We start from the raw sequence: 14,278 nt of genomic DNA, 5'->3' as shown, positions 1-14,278 counted from the left end.
AAACATCAGGAGGTCATTAGACTTTATTCTAGTCTCGCAACAAGGATGGAAAATGTAAAAATTATTCTCTTGAATAGAAAAAGCAGCACAAAAACAGAGGAAAACCTTGCACATGCACCCGCATATACACATATGTGTGGGTAACAGATTAGAATAGAAATAATTAATCCCAGAGGGATATTCTACCAGTGGATGTGTTTGCCATGAAAGGCGCTCAATCCATCCAGTAGGTGCAGGTTCAGTGTCTTGCTCAAGGACATTCTGACATGTGAAAAGGGGGAGACGGGAAACTGAACCTGCAAGTGTCTGAAGAGAGACGATCACTTTACCAACCAAAATTAAAAAAAACAAAACATCATCATTTAGGCTTTTAAATGTGATTGAAAATGAATATTTAGGTTTTCTTCCAGATTCGATTCTCATTCAAATCTGTCAGTTTTTGGAGCTAACCTGCTAACAGACACACAAAAGTGAAAAAGTTCTTTTTTTTCCCAGGTTTACTCTTTAGTTAAAACATGTTCATTGCCTCTTCAATAGTCTCCAAAATCCATTATGTCGTGAGACACGTTCACATTAAAGGTGGCGGCTGCCATGCAGATGCTCAGTCCGTCCTGCTCAAGGTGGGCACGGGGAATCAAACCTGCAACATTTCAATTGAGAGAGCCACTGCTTTCACATCTCATCCAGGAGGCTTTCTTCTCGTAATATTTTTTTCCAGAGTGATTAGGAACAAGGAACACACAGACCAATGGAAAGTGATAGCAGAGTAGCACAGTGACACTGATAAAGCGACAGCTCCGACTTTCTGGGCCTGAAGTCAATTAAAACAAGAATAGATGGACAAAGGCAAGAAATGACACATCTTTAAAGCAGCGTGCTGCAGCGTTGTGCCAGTGCACCGTGTTTCATCACGAGCGTCAGGCTCATTGCGGCATGATGACAATTTGGGGAAGTGACCCGGACTGTTCGTCCGTCCAGGCAGGCAACAAACAGAAACGTACGGAGAGAGCGCGGGGTTGTCGCTGCCGTTTGTGTCGAGATGGTTGGTGGGTTTTTCTTCTTTCTTTCTTTTTTAAAGCTTGTTGAGTAACTGATACTGCACTCCACTTCCACTTCGCTTCCATTTTAAAACCAAAGCGGGGACACGGACGGACTGCACACCTCTGGCTTTAGTTTAGAGAATGTCATAAACAGCAGAGCAGTTAGTTTGTTTTACCAAATACTGTTTCGCCCTGACATAAACATTCGCTCCTGCTTCACTAGAGAGAGAGAGTGAGTGTGTGTGTTTGTGCTAAGTGGAGCACACCGCTGTAGCTTCCCAAGTATTTCTGGCAGGGTTACGTCTGCGGCGTTGAGGACAGGCAGCACCTGTTCCTTCCTGCTAGCAAACTGACATCATTAGCGTCCGCAGGCTAGCTGCTGCGTCGGTGTCGACCCTCCGCTGTGACAAAACCGTCCCCGCCCCCACGGCAAAACCAGCGGCCAAAGGCCCCGTTTACACTGCGCTTCACATTTACGATGTCTGTTAACATGGCCACAAGATGGCGCCGCTGGTTGCTTTGGCAATGGAACTACACACGTGCATAAAACGCTACAATCATTAAGAACGGCGAGTATGCATACAGATCGCCAAGTTGGAGCGTTATCAATCTCGACTGTAAACGTTCCCCGACAATATTACGTAGGAGTCATGCCACTCTGGAGGCCGCCATTGTTGTTATTGTTGATCTCTTCACAGATGTACAGAAGAACTATTATTATAGATGTGATGCGCATGCACAGTTGAGTTTTCCCCTCCGTTTCCATGGAAACAGTAGCGCCGATCGCCGTAAACAAACACCCAAAACGCCACAAACGTTTCCCCCTCTCATCTCTCAGCTCCTCATTTGTTCCTGCTTTCTGTTCCACTCCTGCAGGAGTTTGCAGATTGATTCTCCCTTCGGTGTAAAACACGCAGGAAAACACCTCACGTGTTCACACACACACATACAGTGACACACGCCTCAACCAGGGCATGCAGGACGAGATGCCACGCCACTTGGCACTTCCAGGGAGGAGGTTTATTCTGGGAAGGAGAATCTTACACGTTCTCTCTATCCCTGCCTCACATCTCTGTGCCCCCTCCTCTTCTTCAGCCAAGTTGGCTTATTTACTCCAGCGTGCCCTCTCCGGCTCTTTTCATCACTCCTGAGAGCAGATGGCCGTCGGCTTCACGCTACACGCATTGCATGCTTAAACCAAATATCTCGTCCACTTTTTCCACTGCTTTTAAATAAATTGCAGAAGTCTCGCAGTGACACCTCCTACAATCCTGGTGATGTGTGAAAATCTGCAGCCGTGTTGAAATTAAGGTTCATGTGAGGAAAGCAAATCAGTCCACAGTGCAAACACAAATACAAAGACTTCATGAAAAAAAAAAAAAAAAAAAAAAAATCGCAAAGACTACAATAAGGGGACAAAACACTGTAGTGACTTTAAATCTCACGCATCGAACCTTTAAGAAAGAACAGAAGCAGAAGAGCTGTGGTTTCATGAGAGGAATTAAAAGTAAAAGTGTTTCTGGGAGCGTGGAAAAAAAAAAAAAAAAAAAAAAAGCCTCTTTGTCTTATGGAGCTCAGGGCTCTGCTGCAGAAATCAGGTTTGAAGGCCATTTTGGTTAATTTAAGAAAAGGATTTAAAAAAAAAAGAAGAGGAAGGGTGACTTTATTGGGATACTAGGCCAGAGCCGACACATCCGCATCCCACAGCCACAGAAGGTTCGAGCACAGGAACACAAAGCAAGAGAGAGAGACAGGAGGACAGACACGTGCTCGACTTTTATAGGGTTCCCTTTCATTTTAATAACGGTGATAGAATCACAGAGTTTACAGTTAGAGGTGGAAACACCAGGTTTAATTTATTTCAGCACATGCATGTTCGTATCCCTTTCACTGACCACAAAAGACAAAATCAGGCCGCATGTGGTCCCTGAATTAAAATGTGTTGGACATCTTTGCCTTAAAGTATTGATTTCACTCATGTTTATGTCCTTTAGTGCTGTAACACTGCCAGTAACAAGACACTTTCGCTGTGAAATCCACAGTCAATACTATAAATAATAATAATGAGTGAGGAAAGGAGGTCTGAGCGGTAAGGAGTCCGAGGGGGGAGGAGGCCGCTGAGGTTGAGCCGGTGTGGTCGCGGCCAACTGGGCTAATCCTGCTGCGCTCATGTGTCAGTGGATCTGATTAAACATGTCTGAGTCTGTCACTGTCCCCAAAGACCCCGGGCTTGGCACGCCTGAGCCCCTCACACACCCTCCACGGTGACACACATGAAGCCCAAAAAAAACCAAAAACAAAAAGTGGGCACACAAGGATGGAAACACGCATCGCTGAATACCCACATAATGCAAGTCTCCCCTTTGAGCCGACGTCACAGTTCTGGCGGCGGCGTTGGAAACGCCCGTGCCCGACGACGCCGTGCCTCATGCGCTCATTGTTCACACATGAGGTGAGAGCAGAAAGAAGCTGGACGGCGGGGCGGGGGCAACGCCGGGTGAAGGCCGTCCGCGCCGCACCGAGGAGGCGGATGGCATCGAGATGAGGCGCTGTGCATACTGATTCTCCTCAAAGTTCGCTCCGCGCAGCTGGTGCTGCTCACGGCTTCCTCTGCAATGGGAGCTGTGACTTTGCGACAGCTTCGCATTGACCTGGTGGACCCGGCGTTTCACCGACGGCTGCAGGTCAGGCACAGACCCCCCCCACCCCCCCTCCCCGTCTGATGGCGTCGCTCTTCCACATGCATTCCCTTCCCTCCATCCTCAATCACTCTGACCTCACAGGAATGTTTGGTTTCATCTGCAGCCACTCGTCTGCGACTCTGTCCCGTGCTTGTAATCCTTGTTATAAACAATTTTTTTATTTTTTTTGCACTTACTCGTGCTCTCGCCACAGACGATACCAAATTAGGCTGTATCCGCAATTTTCGTTATTATGTCATTGTTGGCCAACTCCGCTTTTCCATTTTTAAACAAGTTGTTTTTGTAAGCTCCGCACAAATCACCACTGATGCCAAACATGAACAGTGGCAATAAGTTAGACATGAGGAATGAAATACTGAACCCATGGAGAGAGAGGGGGGCGCTTCACACTGTGTGGTCAAAATATATATGCAGTTTATATGTATAAAAAGTTGGGCATGGAAAAAAAAAAAAACAATCATGGCTGGAAGTAGACACTATAAACATGACAACTTGAAAAAATGAAAAGCTTAAATAGGAAACTTAATCAGTTTTCTGATGGATCTGAATTAGACTTAATTTGACTTAAAAACAATGTCCGTTTACACAAAAATGACTAAAAAAATGCTGATAATTATGTAGTTATCATGCCAGGCTCCTAGTTGGCGCCGTTTGTTTTTATTATGAAGCCACACACACGTGCATAGAGAAGAAAACACTACCACAGGAAAGTTGCACTTTCCCCCCATTTCCATGTCTGTCTTATTCGTACTGCTGGAGTCTGTTAGAGTGAGAGAAGCGCGTTCTCTTTCTGCAATTATTAACTGAAAAGCAAATGAGAGCAGCCGCATTGGCCCACAAAACATCCTTGACACATCTCTTTGTCGAGTTTGCGTTACCGCCTTGGATGGACCTGGTGAAATTTGCCCACAGAGGACTGTTTTCATGAGTGGCTGCTGGTTTGCTATGATGCATTTCAAGAATCCAGAGGGCTGCCCTCCTCCTCCTCCTCCTCCTCCTCCGTTTGTTCTTATCCGACGACCAGCTTTTACTGTATTACTCTGACTCACGGCGAGCGATGACTTCCCAGCAAATGCAATCATGTAATTAAAAAACAAAAGGCACTGAAAGCCTGTAAATTTAGTTGTGATGAATTGAGATTGTTAAAGATCATATAAACTTTCCCAAGGCAGTAAACTGAATCACTTTTCTTCAGGGAAGCCTATTAACTATTTATACGGAGTCGTAAAGATTGGAAAATGCAGACTGAAGCGGGTAGACACGGATCATATCAGATATCTTGCCTCTCTCTGCTGTGTGTGTGACTTAAGGCTGCCCACCTTCTTTCAGACTGTGATAGACAAGTCTGTCATTATCCATCTTCAGTCCTGCCTTCTCCAAGTCGTCCGCCATTGGAGGAGAGTCCAGGGGGGAGGGCTCGAAGGACAGGCAGTGGTTGGTGTCCAGCATGATCATTCAGAATGCAGATCGATTATTTGGTAAACATTGAACTTCTTGTTCGAACGCGGTCACGCTCCAGAGAGCAGGACGGGCGGGAAGAAGAGTCCTTGATCGCTGAGAAACTCTCCGCTCAGTTAGAATCCAGGAGAAAAGGTGGATCTGAAATGTTTTGGAAAACTCCCACAAGAGAGAGGGACCGAGAGAATGTCCTTCCAAAGTAAAATGACGAGGAAATAAACGTGGCTCCAGCTTAATGTCCCTGCGCCGAGAGCCTCTCCTCTGTGTCGGCGTGATCGATTGCTCCCTCTCTCTCTCTCTCTCTCTCCTCTTCTTGCAGTGGCCGCTGGCGAGTCACGACAGCACTGTTCTGCGGTTTGTCAGAGAGCCACGGGTAAAGGAATCCACAGGGCGAGTCAGGGACCGCGAGAGGGAGGAGAGCCGAGGGCAGGAAGCTGGAAAAGAGGCCAGCGGCTGAGGAAGAGAGGACAGCGGCAGAGAGCTCGGCACCGAGGAGTCCCCAGTGAGACTGCTCTGGTTGCAGCGCCTCCTGAATCTCTCTCTCCCTCCCTCTCTCTCTCTCTTTCTCTCCCTCCCTCCCTCTCTCTCTCTCTCTCTCTCACACACACACAAGCGGTGAGCCCAGCCGATAAAGTTCTCCAGCTCAGCTGTTGCCATTCATTCACAGTTACAAGCCCGGGGTGGGGGGGGGGGGGGGGGGGGGGGGGGGGGGGGGGGGGGTGGGGGGGTGTGCTGCTACATACAAACCTCTCTGTTTGACACACAAACAGAATCAGAAATCACAGCCGCGCCAGAGAGGCTCGCCGTTCCTCAACACTTTCCCGGCGACGCAGGCTCGTCCTGAAAAACCGTGACTCAGCGAACCTTCAAACTGTGTGTGTGTGTTTTTTTTTTTTTTTTTTTTTTTAATAACTGGGCGAGGAGAAACGGTTCTCGGCGATGACCTCATCCAGCAATCCAGTTTACGCCAACGTGCTTCTGTAAATCTGTAAACCTGACACTGCACTGCACTGTAATCGCACACTGACTTCCAGAGTGACGGATCGATATTAAACAGTCCTCCCTTAAAGAAAAGCAACACAAACTTACGAAGGGAAACTGATTTTGTGATACTGAGCTTCCCGGTCTCAATCGGTGAGAAGATTTCCAGATTGATTTGAAGCGTCTGTGGCTCCAGCAGAATGCTGATGGTGACCGCCATCCGCAGCCGCCGCCGCCGCCGCCCCTCCCGTCCCCTTCATCCAGCTCCGTTTTAAATAGCAAGGCCAGCTGGCCATAAAGAGGCTATATACAGCTCGGTATCACCTGTGCACTCGCTGGGTAAGGTTACTCTGAGGGACACACACACACACACACACACACACATCTCAGTCTGCAAACACACACTAGATAACTTTGAGCCCCGTTTCGCTGGGCTAAAATCAAAGTTTTATGACACACAACACCGAGGAGGACACGTGGCCCTCGTGTCTTTCATCTCATCGCTCGTATGGAGAGAAGTGCGGTTATTAATAAAGTAGCAGTTCCAGTGGAAGTGCCGAGGAAGCTTCGTGGCGCACGTGACGCACGCGGTCGCAGCAGCACACCTGAAAATAAAGGCGACACCCTGAACAAACGGCGTCTACTCACTACAATAACTGTCTGCTGCCCGCGTGAGATTAAAGTCCACCTGCTGCCGTGAGTCGCAGCCCGGCCGGCCGGGAAGCGCGGGGATGACGGCGCACGCCGGGATTAAGACGTCGCCGTGCGAGCCGGACCAATCACGCACGGCACCAAAACTGACCCGCAGGATGCCGCGCATGCCTGTGTGTTTTCATCTGAGCGGCAGAAAAATCACAAATCCGTCAAGCAAGCATCCCGTCGTGTTTTCATAGGCTGAAATCGCAGAATCTGAGCTATATTTTCATCTGCTGCCATTCCACACAGTCAAATAAAGGATAAAATAAATGGGAAAGTGAGGTACATGTGACTGCAAAAAGCGTAAGCATGTGACAAAGTACTAAAAACTGAAGCCACTGATGCTGAACGATGATCTGTGTGATCGATCTGTCCTTTGCAGGTACCTCATTCCAAGTTGAGGAAATCTTTCAACAAACTGCATCACTCTGCGAGTCAATTCAGAAGAAACAGGAAGACGTTGTCAGAAGTAATTGTTAAGCTATTCAAATGGATAAATACCGACTCTGATCTGTTGCTGGCACTGTCATGTAGACAGAATTTCTCCAGGTGAATCGGGCTCGGGAAAGGTCGTAGTTCCGTGTTTCGGAACATTCCAATGAAGCTATCTGACCTCAGAAGCCTTATCTCTGCTTGCTTTATCTCTCACTGCAAAGAAATTCTATAATTCCCAGAAATAACAAAAACCTTTTTTTTTCCGGCAGGCAAACAGTTATTTGACAGGATGTAAAACCAAAACTGAGCAGTGCCTTCCAAAAAGTCCCTTGTGAAAAGTCTTGAAGAGACTGAAATCGCTACATCATTTTCAGCATCTCTTCCATTCCTGTGAAAACAGACAATAGAAAGGTTGTAAACAGGACTTCAGCTCAGGATTATTGGGGCGTTCCTCCTCGAGTAAACAGTTTAGTGAAAAAGTAACTAACCAGGCAACTAACAGTCCGATCACCTGAAACCTGAGAAGCTGTAAATACATTATTTCATGATGCAGTGGCAGCACAGTGCATTATTCCCAACACTAGACTTGGACCGCTACAAAGTGCTGGAATTGACACTGAATTTCAAAAATCAATAAAACTAAAAACAATAACGTCATGATGCTTTTAAGATGACAGAGACTCCACGTCTGGATGGTCGGACAGGCTGAGTTTCCTGGAACAGAGCACGTCTGTCAGATAACCAGCAAAGCCTTCATCTTCCTACTACTGGTCTGGACCGTCCCTTTAAGAGTTTCTGTTCAAAACAGGCAACATGATGCAGTTCCATCCATTACTAAGTATTTAATCCCTACAACTTTTGAAAAATCCATTGCATGTGTTTAGGAGGCAAAGTTGGCACGGAATAACCTGCTGGAATCTCGTGTATGTTTGCCCGTTCCTTGGACTTGATATTGTTCTTATCTGAGAGAGATAATCATTGACCTTAGGTAGTTTTTTGTTATGGCAAATTCTGCTCTGAAGCCAATAAATCACAGACTTTGGCATCACTAGGGTGATAAATGAGCTTGGAAATGTCCATGGTTCTATTACTTAAGAAGAATTTTAATCCACGAGAACATTGATCTGGCAATACTTATGCCCAAGACGTCCCACACAATTCGTTTTGTAGCTGAACACTAAAAGGCAGTAAACATGGGCGAGCGCCAGTCTACTGCAGGTCACACCGGTCATTAACATTCCAGGAGGGAAAACAGAAGGTGCTTTTTTTTTTTTTTTTTTTTTTACTTCCTGATGCCCCCCACCACCACTCAGGAATTCACCGGCCCTGTTTGCTCTGGACTCAGCACTGACATCAGGCCCCGGATTTCTCAGGGTTGATCCGATGACATTTTTGAGCAGTAAAGAGGAACGCTGGAACAGACGTCCAAACCCAAGGTTGCGGGTGACACGGCGTTATTCACATTGTGGCTGGCAATGTAAAAAAAAAAAAAAAAAAAAATGATGCAGGGGAGGCATGGATCGTAGGAATTCCTCACGTCCCGTACACCTTGTCACTAACAAGTGGTTTTTGAGACGACACAAGCTTTCTGGAACGTTGCTTTATCACAACAAACAGAACAGTCGGTGAAGTGCTGCACCGGTGTTCTTGAACATTATGCCTGTCAAACGCGCCGTTGACGCAATATTTCAAGTGAAAATGCATCCGCTTTTTTTTTTTTTTTTTTTTAAATCATTTTTGATTTAGAAAAGCTTAAAATTTAGCAGCACACTCTTTCTTCGTCCTCCTCCAGCTCCAGTGACCTGACACACTGACACAGGAGCAGCTGCCCGGCACATTCACTTTACTGCTGAAACATGGCGACAACAAGACACTGGAACCCTGAAAGAGTGAAATGGTCTGTGTGGGAGTTCTGTAAAAGTGAGACGAGGCAAGTCAGATCGCTTAAAATACCAAACAAAAGCATCTGCTATGAACTTTTACTATTCTGGCTTGAGCACAGAGGGTAAGTCGCATGCACGAGCAAAATGCAGCTTTTTGAGAAGCTCAGAATGAAGTCCGTTATTAAATGCACTGGATTGTTCTTTTTTGACCAGCCTGCATTACCACTCTTTATCAACACATGCCACATGATGCAGATGAAAATCAGTCCACCTGCCCTCAAATACACACTGCCAGCTGGCAGCTGGTGAACTGAGCGCTCCAGGAAAAGCAGAAAGGACCCGAGAAGGAGGAGAGTTTAAGTCATGCTGAGTAAATGAGATTTTCAGACAAGGGGGAAAAAAAAAAAACAACAACCCAGAGGCGGAGAAGGGTGTTCACTGTGCTGCGATGACAGCGCCGTAACACTGTTACATAACTCCAACATCTGAAAATGATTCTATTGTGAAGAACCCCCTAACCTCCTGCCCTACTTGCAGAGGAAACCAGGATTAATGTTTTCCATAATGACTGGTTTCCCCACTACAGCATCAGCATTCTTCAAGAAAACAAAGGCAGAAGCACAGAGAAGTTTTTGAATACGTCTCACAACAGACAAGCATTTGGCTGGAATCTTTTTTTCTTGGTTTGTTTCTGGCCTGGGCATAAAGAGTAATAGCTTCTTTCACATTACTCTGTGGAGTTTTAGAAGCTTTGTGCTTCTTCTGCCTGCAAATTTCGTTCAGTGTCAGTTTTTTTTTTCTTTCTTTTATTTTTTTTTTAAGACCGATCTATAACAAAGACAGTACTTTTTCTTTTTATTTGGTGTGTGTGCCAAAGTTCAAGCGACACACAGGTATAAAATGACGTCCACCTGGGAGTGAATGACACCAAACAAGTTCACAAGAGAGAACAGCAATTTGACAGATTTGTTCTTCTTTATTTGCCCCGCCCTAAGATGGCTATGAACTCTTCAGGAAGGAGAAACTTGGTTCTTGATGTGACAGAAACACAACATCTCATATGCAGGACACTCGGGAGCAGATACGAGACCTCACACTTATCCTCGTGCGTCCTGACATCCACTGTGTGTAAATACTTCTCGAACCTTCCATTTCCACAGCTGCTGCCGCTGACACAGGCTCTCACGCCTCGTGTCTGAGTCACGCCGGCGAAACAGGAGTCCCGCCAGTTCGCGGTGACCTCTGTAGCCGTTAGTAGCTAACGCTAAGTGTTTGCAGGTGACTCACCGGCTGATGGCTTTTGTATTATTCAGACGCACAAGAGCAAGTCGAGCTGGAGTCAAGGAGAATCATAACAAGCAGAGCGTCCATGTTTTCTTGTTCGTGTGGCTGTCTGCATGGTTCCATGGCAGTAGATTGCCACAGAAAGGCGGGTAACGTCTGCTTTAATATGTTTGTTTTGCTCTTTTCTAAAAACATCCTGCGATCCCTGTAACTCCACAGCCTCAGAAATAGAGAGATTACATTTCTATACTGTTGCAAATGCAGCAGCCAAATACAACCGAATGCAGGGCGACTGCGATCATTTGAATATCACACACCAATATCTCAACTGTGGATTATTTTCAGCTTTGCGACCCACAACGCCATCTTTAAATAGGCCAAAGCGTGTATGCAGCTGCAGCACACATACACATTAGTGCACGTGTAGACTTGTGTGCAAAATTGCCTACGGACCAGATTATGTATGTAATCATTAAGAAGAATTGAGTATATTTTGCTTTGCAAGTAGTAACATGCATTATGTTGACTGTGTCCATCAGTCACTGTCAGCTCGGAGGCTCTTTAAAACTGCACTTGTCAGATAAGAGTACATGTGTGTCAGTCTGTGTGCGTCCGTGCATGTGTGTTTTTAAAGCTCGCCGGGCTACATGAGTGGGCTTGTACCTGTGGGTGTGCAGGCATCGTGTTCCTGCTGCTACGAGCAGACCTACGGAGCTGATGGAGCGCTTTTCTTTAGCTTTAGGCAACAGATGTGAGGCCGTTCTCTCTATCTCACTCTTCTTATTACCTAACAGGAATGCGCTGGATCGCAAATCAAAGATGCGAGTGTGTCGGTGCTTGTCGAAATACCGCGCCGTCAGGACACCCCGTGAAAATGGAAGGCTACCAACTCCTGTAAGTGCATGTCCAGGTCCTGAGAGCAACTCGGGTTGGGAGATGTTTGTGTGTTCGAGTGCCAGTGACTCATGCATCAGCAGTGGGTGTGTGCGTGGTCTGCTGGACACGTTCAAGATTTAAGCTTCTTACAAAACTTGCCTCAGCTGCATAAATATGTGTGTTTATTAGACAGGAAGCTGTTTACATTCATCCACAACTGCAACACTTGGTCTCCTGTGTTTACATTCAGACTGTTTTGCAATTCTCCACATGCAGGAGTCCATCAGTAATCACATGCAATCGTCGAAACGCGCACTAAGACCAAAATCACTGAGTAAAAACTAGCGACGTGCACGACTAGTCAGCTAAACGATTAAATGTCACTTCCTCGCTACTCAGACCAATTAGAATTTTATGCAAGTATATTGTAGGTGTTGCAGTCTTCCTGGCCAACTAGAGGACGAGTCTGCACAGTGAGGAGCTGCAGAAACGTCCGCTCGCAAAACCAACAGTTTATCGGGCCTTGCATCGATAAAAGATGAAAACAAGGAAACATGAATGCTGTGTTGGAGAGAAAAAGGCTTAAAATTCAAATACTGCCTTTGTGTGTCAACATCTGAATGGACCGACTGTTTCTGCCGGCAGCCTCGGTCAGGACACGACTGCAGGGACTACGGTTTGAATATCTTCCCATACATTTTTGTGAATTTTAACAGGATTTTAATTTTTCTTTAGACTAGTTGACCGGTCTTAATTAGAACTTGCATTTAGTCAACAGGGAAACAAGTTGAAAGGAGCATTACTTAAATCCATGCGGCTGTTAGCGGCTCAAAGGAAAAGGCTGCATGCGGCAAAACAACTCTCCTTCCTTCCTTCCTTGAGTCTTTTCCTCTACGTTTGTTCCTTCAGCCTTCTCCACGTCCATCTACTTATCTTCTTTCTCTCTCTTTCTCACCGTGCTCGTTTCTTGTCTATCTTGCCATCTATCAGTCCCTCCATCTTCTTCGCTCCCCTCCTACTCTCAGCCTGACAGGCTGCTCCGGGGCCTCTGCTGTTGCTGGCAGCCTCCCAGCCGGTTACATAACCGCACCGTCGGCCTCCCTGAATCACTGCTGGGCTGAGCTCCATTCGACCCGGCTACATATCAAGCCGGAGCATCTTAAATACCGCCCGACGGCCGAGTGTCCGTCTGTGCGGATTCACTTTGGCGGTTTTAATTTTTTTTCCAGAGTGAGCCCAACACATCTGCCCCTGTCAAACTGAGCCCAGCGCTGACGAGCAGAAATCGGTGTTTGAGCTTTGATCCGGTTTTGAGCCGAGTCTTAAACATGACCGATGAAATGTTAGCGTGACTAAATTTGAAAGTGAACAACAGTGTTTGCAAAACAAGGGCACCTCAGCAAAGTTCTGGTTATGACGACTTGTGCAAAGTTTGTGCCAGTGGAATATCTTTTTCGCTAAATGTACCCAAAACCGCCTCGCTCTGAGATGAACAGGCAGCCAAGACCATCAATTATGAACAATGCTGACACATCCTGAGCTGGAATAAATCTTTTCCCAACTTTTCACTGAACGTCTGGCAGAAATTTGCATTTCCTCTCAAAACGAATGGCTTCATTGAGAACTATCTGTGATTAAGTATTAAAAGTTTTTCTCCATTTATTCTGCTGCACAGTCGGGATGCGAAGAGCTAACCTGGCTTCAAACTCTTTGTGGTATTATAACAAGAAAAAAAAAAGAAAAAAACACCTCATAATCTCTGCAAGAAGGATTTATCCTTTAAAAGCTCTCTGGTAGGAGACGCAGTCCGTGCCACATCATCTGGAACAATCTGTCCTGACTGACATGAGCGGGTTGAATCTGGAGCGCAGTCTGTGATGCCTTCAGCCTACTTTCTGCCCCAAGTCCCAGCCTCTGTCGGCGAGCAGCAGCCACGTCTGCGTCTCTCCGTTTTCCTCCTCCATCAGCTAACCTCTGACACCCCAGCTCCGTCTGTCTGGACCCCGGCCCGGACAGAGCCGGCAGCACTGCCTTTATAATTACACCTTTCAAAGCCATCCATCCACTTCATGTGCTCGAGGGAGAAGCTGACCCCACAACCCACGCCTGGGTCTGACCCTTAAAGACCACGGGAACTTTTCAAACTCATAGAAATACAACAGCTGCAAAAAAAGTGGAAAATGCTTTGCATAATCAAGCAATGTCTGTTACTTCAGTTTATTCCTCGTCTAAAGACAACTTTCCATCTGTTGCTTTAATGCAAATGCATTCTGAAGCGTCTGCAGAGACGTTTGCTTATAAGTGTTCACAAATACACTCAGGACTGTCGAGCTGCACATGTTTCATTCATTTTAAACAAACAACTCAAGAGAGCACTGGAATGAACTTTACCTGTCAGGATGGTCATGTCCCTCTGCACCATGCCGCGAGGAAGAGCCGCCTTCCTGACCTGCTCAGCGATTCATACTCCTTCGACGCCAGACAACAACAGAGGCAGAGGGGCTGAACGCAAGTTTTGTTTGTTTTTTTTTCCCCTTTCACTGGCAGCTGCTACTCCACAGGTATCAACGCAACTCTGAACACTCCCCTTCTCTGGACTGCCGGGCTGCAAGTGCACGCACGTCCTGACAGAGAGGGCGTGAGCCTTCCTGCTCCTGGGAGAGCAGCGCGGTCCGCCCGTCGCTTCCAGCTCTGTTATCTCTCGCTCAGGTAAACTTTAAAGTGAAGAGTTCAAACCGTGATCCCGCCTCTGTGCCGTCGGCCCAAAAAGTAAAAAAAGTTAAAAAAAAAAAAAAGTGGAAAAGAACAAAAACAAGCTGTTGCCAAGCCGTACCTCCACAAGTACATGTAACACACCCCCTCTTTTCTTCGCTTTCCTTTTTCCCTCTCTTTCCTTCTGTTCCCTCGTGTTATGCAATCCTGC

At 46.5% G+C, this 14,278-nt stretch overlaps 1 protein-coding gene across 7 annotated transcripts in view; it reads right to left on the bottom strand.

The window, feature by feature from the left end:
* The window catches only part of mrtfab (myocardin related transcription factor Ab), a 33,785-nt gene that overhangs the window by 13,325 nt on the left and 6,182 nt on the right, over positions 1–14,278 (bottom strand). For 2 of the 7 annotated variants that reach the window (XM_030097678.1, XM_030097681.1), the window contains exon 1: positions 5,062–5,722. The exons of 4 other annotated variants lie outside the window; for them this stretch is intronic. In XM_030097678.1, coding sequence (XP_029953538.1) covers positions 5,062–5,197 — 136 coding nt within the window. In that variant the 5' untranslated portion in view covers positions 5,198–5,722. Of the gene's footprint in view, positions 1–5,061; positions 5,723–13,746; positions 14,106–14,278 lie in introns of those variants that run through there. One more of the 7 variants, XM_030097682.1, reaches the window with a different exon arrangement.

The sequence above is a fragment of the Salarias fasciatus genome, chromosome 8 (genome assembly GCF_902148845.1).
Source record: "Salarias fasciatus chromosome 8, fSalaFa1.1, whole genome shotgun sequence".
Classification (NCBI taxonomy): Eukaryota; Metazoa; Chordata; class Actinopteri; order Blenniiformes; family Blenniidae; genus Salarias; species Salarias fasciatus.
This window is presented reverse-complemented; position numbering and strand designations above follow the sequence as displayed.